The sequence below is a fragment of the Hippichthys cyanospilos genome, chromosome 8, assembly GCF_059441005.1.
Source record: "Hippichthys cyanospilos isolate Australia breed blue-spotted pipefish chromosome 8, RoL_Hcya_1.0, whole genome shotgun sequence".
Classification (NCBI taxonomy): Eukaryota; Metazoa; Chordata; class Actinopteri; order Syngnathiformes; family Syngnathidae; genus Hippichthys; species Hippichthys cyanospilos.
In genome coordinates, this window is record NC_142376.1 from 20,407,999 (window position 1) to 20,416,046 (window position 8,048).

General features: G+C 39.3%; 1 protein-coding gene across 1 annotated transcript; it reads left to right on the forward strand.

Annotated features, from left to right (window-relative positions):
* The first annotated feature begins 167 nt into the window (after nt 1–167).
* LOC148420504 (non-selective voltage-gated ion channel VDAC2) lies at nt 168–8,048 on the forward strand. The gene is made up of 9 exons (XM_088421012.1): nt 168–431; nt 2,187–2,258; nt 2,342–2,391; nt 4,325–4,477; nt 4,585–4,637; nt 4,975–5,202; nt 6,714–6,864; nt 6,954–7,011; nt 7,302–8,048. The coding sequence occupies exons 2-9, from the start codon at nt 2,192–2,194 to the stop codon at nt 7,391–7,393; spliced, it is 852 nt and encodes a 283-aa protein (XP_088277138.1). The 5' UTR covers nt 168–431; nt 2,187–2,191; the 3' UTR covers nt 7,394–8,048.

The window sequence follows — 8,048 nt, forward strand, 5'->3', positions numbered from 1 at the left end:
CTACAAGAAAAATACCTTTAATAAAACAGAGAGAGAGAGAGAGAGAGAGAGAGAGAGAGCGAGAGAGAAAATTATGTAATCAAAATCTAGTCATAGTCAACGAGGAACATTGCCTTTTCTAACCTTTTACATCTTCTTCATATCATTTTTGTATTTTCGTGGGGACGTTATTGTGCCGTTGTAGCATACCCAGGTCAGGTCTTGGTGCGGATCAGTGGTGGAATGTTTTTTTTTTTTTTTGTTGTTTTGTTTTTACTCAGGCAATTGACAGCCAGCCCGGGTCCTCAGGCAGGATGTGATAGGTCAGGTTTCATGCTAGCGCAGTCTCCTTCAGCTCGTCCTCCAACCGGTCAAGCCTACCTCGCCCGTGCGGTTCGAGGAACATCTGTCCATAAGTCACTAAAGCTCACATCGAGACACTCTTCTGCCCGGTAAGGGGGTGTTTAATTTGGGGTTGCCAGATATGTCTCCATCGTTTTTCTTTATACGCAGAAAAGAGCTGTCTAACTTGTTTTTGGGACTCGCCGGTAACTCCGCTAGATTTAGCAGCCTTAGCTACGCTAACTAGGGCACATCGTGTCTGACTCATATATGACTAAAGCCATCTTTTTCCTTTGTGGAATAAACTATTTTAGGTTGCTTTTCCAGTGTTGTGATGACAGTTTGTTCGTTTTGCACTTGACTAATGTCTTTGATTAGGAAAATAGTGCATTTTATGGCATTTCGGCCTTTGCCATGTATGACAGTCCTCGACAACGCGCATCACTTTGACGTGCGACTAATTAGGCCCAACATGTGCCCTCCACCCCGCCTAACTTTTAAACCAACTTAAGATAAGCAGGCGTCGGGTTGGAGTAGGGCGCCAAAATGGCAATCCGTCACCTTGCCCACTGGCTTTCAGGCCACTACGATTGGATGCATACGTCACAGTTACGTGTTGAGGAGCCAAGAAGAATGAAATCTGAAAGCGTGCCGAGCGAATGTTTTCGTTATCTGAAAACTTGTGCATTCTCTTGGTGAACATTTACTTGACTTTATGTTTCAAGACAAATCCGTTACATTCTGGGGATGATGCAACATAGGTGTGCACAGTTTGCAGGTCGGAAGCTCAGAATGGCTGAGCTGGAAACGGCAAGGCACATCCATCCGTCCATTTTCTATAGCCGCTTATCCTCACAAGGGTGCTGGCCAAACTGGCATGCGGACTGAACAAACCTAATCGACAAACTGTTTTCCAAACATTCTGCGGCTTACGGACTTAGGGCAGTAGGCGGGGGACACCGAACTGAACTCATTGTCAGCCAATTGCAGGGGGCACAAGGACGAACAACCATTCACCCATCCAATCACACCTCAGGACAATGTAGTGTGTTCAATACACCTGTCATCCATGGGCTTAGGGAGAACATGCACACTCCACACAGGAAGACCGTTGCCAGCAGGAATTGAACTCAGGCCCCTTAACTGAGACAGATGTGCTAACCACTCAGCAACTGAGCCGCCCTGCATGGCGTATATATGTAAACTTAAAAATTCACACTGATGGACAATTGACTTAACATGCATGTTTTGGAGACAACTCAGGGGAGCACAGGGAGAACATGCAAATTCCACAGAGGCTGGTCCGAGATTTAAACCCATCGCTCCTAGGCAGATGTGATGCCCACTCTAGCAATGCCGTCACTTTTCTTTCCCCTCTGTGACCACATTTGTAACTCACAACACTTAATTTAATATAATTTGTTTGCGTTAGTTTATTTTCTAAGTATAAAAAAGTCCTTCATATTTTCTTTCCACATGTGTTTCTGCAGTATTTATATTCAAATTGGGTTATACTACCACAGCATTGATAATTTCATTTTCTCATCTATGCATTTTGCATCGCGTGTTAATATTGAGCTAGGAACCTTTTTCATTTTATGTGCTTCAGTTAAATGCACAATGTTTAATTCCTTATTTTATGTTCAGTTATAATTGTATATAAGGCCATAACTACAAGTGAACTGCCTAGTCATTAAATGTTCTGACACTATCAAATATGGTATGAAGTATTAAATGTATGACTCTATTAAATGTTATTTTCATCACAACATTTTTCCCAGGGCTCACTGATGCCCATGCATGTTTCACATCCTGTAAATACGTTTTCTGTCCATAATACATACTTCACCTTACTTCTTTTATAGAAATCATGGCTGTGCCTCCCTCATATGTTGATCTGGGCAAGTCTGCCAAAGACATCTTCAACAAGGGCTATGGTAAGATTTCCTGTGATTACTTTAAATTATTTTCCTACGCAGTCTGCTGTGACCGAGTTTGATCAAAACATCTCTTTGTTCAGGATTTGGCCTGGTCAAACTCGACGTCAAGACGAAGTCAGCCAGTGGAGTGGTAATTGTAGTATTTAGTAAATAGTAAATATTTATCTATGCTTGAACAAAATACGCTGTAGAAATGTCTTGGAGTCAAGTACTGGTAGGTTTTTCTGTTAAAAATGCATTATAAATGTTCTTGGCATTAATCTGTTTGTTAATGTTGTACATACTGTGCAGCAAATTAGTGGGTACTGTAAATATATTACCTATGATTTGTTAAGTGAGTTAAAAAATTACCCCGGATGGAGCTACAATGTTTTAACATCAATCCCAATTCCAGAGGGATTGGGACGTACGTTTAAATCATTAGTATAAACAGAATACAATGATTTTCAAATGTTCAGTCTGGTAAATGTGTATTGTTTTTCAAAAATTTGTATTTATTTTTTATACCTAATCATTAAAGGTACACTATTTAAATGGTTTAAATATAAACTACAATAAACCTGACTATCCAGAGGAAAAATCTCAATTAAAAATATCTGGTATTGTGAAATTATTTCAAGGAACATACATTGTAACGTTGTTTACAGTCATGCTCCTTGCTTAATTAGTGGTCAGACATGCTTATTTGCAAAAGACACTAGACCCCATCCCCGCAGACATTACATATCCTGCACAAGTTTTGTGGTGTCCTATTGTCTGTGGTGGCCATGAAGTAGGGCTGTCATCTTTTTTAAGAATTGATTTTCCTACCGATTATTCAATCAAATATTCGAGTAATCCCCTCTACACCCCGCCCAATTTTTGACTCTGTTTTCTGTCTTCCCCTATCACACCTGATTCAAATGATGAGCTTCGCAGCAAGCTCCATGGAAGCCCAACAGCAATCCCAATCATTAGAATCATGCTGGATACAGTTGTTGAAGAACTAGAATTGCACAATAAAAAGGATTCAAGAGTTTTATTGTCATATGAATAGTATTATTATACCACACAATGAAATTCTTATTCTGTTCACTTCCCCAAGCACACTACATCCCATAATCGAGCAAATAAATATATAGCAATAAATAATAGAAATAAATAGATATAAAACAACAAACAATAACAATGCTGCTAATAATCTGGTGCAAAACAGAGTAAGTCCAAGGTTCAAGGTGCATTTACAAGACGTGAGCAAAAACCAACAACAGATATTAACAAATGTCACAGTAAAAATGTTTAAAATAATAGAATGAACTTACGTTTAACATCCATCATCATCATCTTAATATCGTAACCACTAATATAACTTTTTGATGGTTAAAAGAATCTTTGTAATCTTTGATGCAAATACACCAAAATATATTAAGTTAATATTTCCTCTTTTGCAGTGCTATCACCAAACAATGTTAAGTGATATCAGTTTAGTAAGCATCATCCAAATAAAAATACACATCTGGCCTGTCTCACTCACTTGTTCAGACAGACTATCTAATTTAGTAGCCTTGCAGTACTCATCGCTTCTCCTTTCAGGGATGGAAGATTAAAATGACCCAGACAGGCTAGGCACATTTACCGGGCAATAATTATGGGATGAGATGTGTTTTATGTATTTGTAATTTTTTTGGCCTAGTTATGGCCTGTCAAGCCACTTTAATTTTGTGAAGTAGCCACGGGCGAATAACTTTCTGATATCTATATCTGAGTTATGTGCAGTATATTTTCATCGCTTTAGTGGTTTATTTTTCTATTAATAGTAAGTGCTGTGTTAATATTCAAGCTGCATGTATTGTGACAGTGGCTTACACCCGCTTAACATAGGTATTGTAAAACCTTTGTCTTGTTTTTAATGAACACTCCAACTTTGAGAGCCAGTATTTTTTGCGATGATGGTGCAAAAGTTTTTAAGAACCGTTGACCTTGAAGAAAACATCTGATCATGGGAAGATAGCATTTGTTGATTCTAAATAGCTTTTTATTCTTCTTTTTAAAAATGTATTTATGTTTTAAATCCATACATAAAGGAGTTCAAAACATCTGGTTCCTCCAACACTGACACCAGCAAAGTCGTTGGCAGCCTTGAAACCAAATATAAGAGAGCAGAGTATGGCTTGACCTTCACCGAGAAGTGGAACACCGACAACACATTGGGAACTGAAATCACAATCGAAGATCAGGTAAGGCAACTAATAATAATAGATTATATAAAAGACAATTTATAATGACAGACAAGCATGATGAATACACAATGACCATCCATCTATCCCATTTATCTTGGTCACAGATTGCCAAAGGACTGAAGCTGACTTTTGACACCACCTTCTCGCCAAACACTGGGTATAAAAATTTTATCTGAGACTTTAGTTTCAATGCTTTTTAGTACTACAAGGCTTGGCAACTAGATATACACACCGCCTCTATATGTTGTTATTTATCCTAAGCCCTCCTGTTCAAATGTGCAAGATTTATGTCACAGACTACAGAAATCTTTGTGGCTTTCAAAGATATTTACTGTACACCTTTTTTTAAAATGATCAACAAAAAGCATGCTCAGTTCCACTTCCGTTTATGGTTTACTGTCATGTGTTCATCCGCGTAAGGACGAAGTAGGATACGGCGGCGGAAACACATACATCTGTATTTCCCTTGATTTGACTTGTGTGGACTTCAACAGCAAGAAGAGTGGCAAGGTCAAGACCGCTTATAAGCGTGAATACGTCAACTTGGGCTGTGATGTGGACTTTGACTTCGCTGGCCCCACCATCCACGGGGCAGCGGTCGTCGGCTATGAAGGCTGGCTCGCCGGCTACCAGATGACTTTTGACACGGCCAAGTCCAAAATGACCCAGAACAACTTCGCCATCGGCTACAAGACGGGTGATTTCCAGCTACACACAAATGTGTAAGTAACTCAAGCCATTAAGCAAAGCAAAAATATCACAGTGTCACGGTAACAAAATGACAGCTCTATTGTTTTTTCCCCCTATTAAACACAGTCAATTTTATTCTTAAACAAAACATTAAATATTTGCTACATTAAGAAATGTGCATCATGTTTAGTACAAATAAATAAATGAATAAACACGTTAACATTATTGTTTATTTTAATTGTTCCTAGCATGTCGATGTCCCCCAACACTAACACCAAGTCATTTTTAGAAACATACCTCCTCCTTATCATCCATGCATACCAAGAAAGTAAAAAAAAAAAAAAAAAAAAAAAAACGCCCTTGCCTCAGTTATCTTCAGAGGCAGCTCGTTGAGTCAACTTTGCAAGCACTAGTGATTACTGTATCACCGAACTGCATCACACTCCCATAAATTTCTGCTGTGAGACACACAAGACTTAAAAAAAAAATAAAATCGAAATCAACAATATTTTCAAATTAACTTCAAATGTAAGCTGTAACCCTGACAAAATATACAGAAAGCAAGTATGTCCAACTAGCGTGAGAATAAATATGTAGGTGATTTTGATCAAATATGAGCACTTACTAGGGATGGGATTAGACACAAATTCCCCCAGACAAAACGAGTTATCGCACAAAAACAAGACAAGATTTTTGCAAAATTTACCATATAAAATAATGCCTAACATTCAGTACTCAAAATTTCTTTTTGTACTGATCTGACTGCAGCAAAATTGATCTCGTGCTACTGTAAATATTAAAGAAAAACCTGTATTAATTTCTAGCGACCGCTGAGCTCATCCTAATCCGCAATGATCAAACAAATTGCATACAAATCTGAATACTTTTTTTTTTTTTTTTTTTAAGTTCCCCGAGTTGGCAGATTGTTGGTGTTGTTTGTATCGAGTCGCAGCTTGCTGTAACAGGATGTGTGGCATACAGCCAGCTGTTGTTGTCACGTTCTTTCCAGTGCATTATTTAGTATGGTAACGTTTATTTCTAAGTCTCTCTAAAATTGACTTTTTTTTTCTTTTCTGTAGATCAGTAGCAAGCGGTGTATTCTCTTTCTCCTGTGTACTCCACTGCCAAAAATTAGTCAAGAGAAATCATCTCGCGACATCAGAATTCAACGTATTTATTTGTTTGACATGCATGTCAAGTCTTCCAGCATGCTGCTTAGGTCCCAAGGGCTTGTCCTCCAAGAAGTTAATACAAAAAAAAACAGGCATTGCTATGTAATCATTTTCAAAAAGGCAGCTTGTGGATTCAACTCTGCAAACAGCTAATAATAGTCTGCTCAGTTCAAATGCCCCCCTTGTTCTCTTGAGTAAAAAAGAAAAGCGCTCCTTTCCAGTTATGGGTGGTATTAGCTGTTATTTGAACCACGGCTTTTTAATACCACGGTAAACGGTCAATTTGGTTATCAGCCCATGCCTATTTACAACACAAACGACTTTGAGACACTTCAATGTGAGGTCTCACCAATCCTTGTGCTCAACTAAAGCAACGATGGAGCGGAGTTTGGTGGCTCCATCTACCAGAAGGTGAGCGACAAGCTTGAGACCGCCGTCAACTTGGCATGGACCGCAGGCAGCAATAGCACACGCTTTGGCATCGCCGCCAAATACCAGCTGGACAAGGATGCCTCCGTCAGCGTAAGCAGAGCAGCAACAAGATGGTGAAACAATGATCAAAGTTGAAATAGTAATTATTATGATTTTTTTTTTTTTTTTTTACTTTGCAGGCTAAAGTGAATAACAACAGCCTTGTTGGTGTTGGCTACACCCAGACCCTTAGACCAGGTGAGATCCCTGTACCCAGCACCATAAATTTGAGCAGACATTGGATAAATGTTGACCCTGTGGTCCAATCGGTTGTACAGCATTCTCACACACTCAGCAGACATTCATTCAGATTACTCATAAATTGAGCATGTCAAACAGTGGTGGAGCATTTTAATTCTATGGGTACTGGTGCATCCCTAATACTTTTTTTTTTTTTTTAACCAATTCCTCTAACATTGTGTCCCATTCCTGCTTTTTTTTTTTTTTTTTAACCAATTCCTCTAACATTGTGTCCCATTCCTGCCCAGGCGTGAAGCTCACCCTGGCCGGCTTGGTCGACGGCAAGAACATCAACGCCGGAGGCCACAAACTGGGTCTGGGTTTAGAATTGGAGGCCTAAGTTTCTCCTCTCATACCCAGGAACTCCGGAATATCAGAAGAAATTTGGCCTTACGCATTTCCCAACCAGCAAAATTGGGGACATGTTGGAAGAGATCGGGTTTACAAAGGCTGCAACAACAAACTCTTAACCTGAGTGAGCACCACTGTCATGCCGGTGCTTTTTTTTTTTTTTTTTAGTCGCTTTCTAGTTGCAAGTCAGGTGGTATATTATTTATATAACCGCAAACGTTATGGTTCCTGTCCAGCACTGCCATCAATCCAATTCAGTCCCACTTTTGTGTCACTCTTCTTGTGTGGCTTTGTCATTCTACCAGACACTCCGTATTTGTGTGGTGAGTGCTGTCTCCCCCGCTCTGATTTCTTTTCAAAACACCGTTGTCTGATTTTTCTTCCATTTCAAAATACACTAGGCTTTGTTCCTTTGTTACTTAAATACAGCTGTAAGCCTCCTTCACACGCACACAAGGGCATCTCGTCGATCATCAAAAAACAGTCCACTCAGCTGAACACCCAAACGAAAACATCGGATGGGTCAGAGTGATGCCAAACGTATAAAATGTCAAAGAGGAGTTAACTGTAAGTCTCCTCTCACTACAAGGACATAGAGGTCCTTTTGTCTATGTTACCTTTTCAATAAAGTCTCCAACCCTCAA

Coding starts and splice junctions, on each gene's coding strand:
- LOC148420504 (XM_088421012.1), top strand. CDS start 2,192: ATGGCTGTGCCTCCCTCATATGTTGATCTGGGCAAGTCTGCCAAAGAC. Junction 2,259..2,341: donor CATCTTCAACAAGGGCTATG/GTAAGATTTCCT, acceptor CTCTTTGTTCAG/GATTTGGCCTGGTCAAACTC. Junction 5,203..6,713: donor TTCCAGCTACACACAAATGT/GTAAGTAACTCA, acceptor GCTCAACTAAAG/CAACGATGGAGCGGAGTTTG.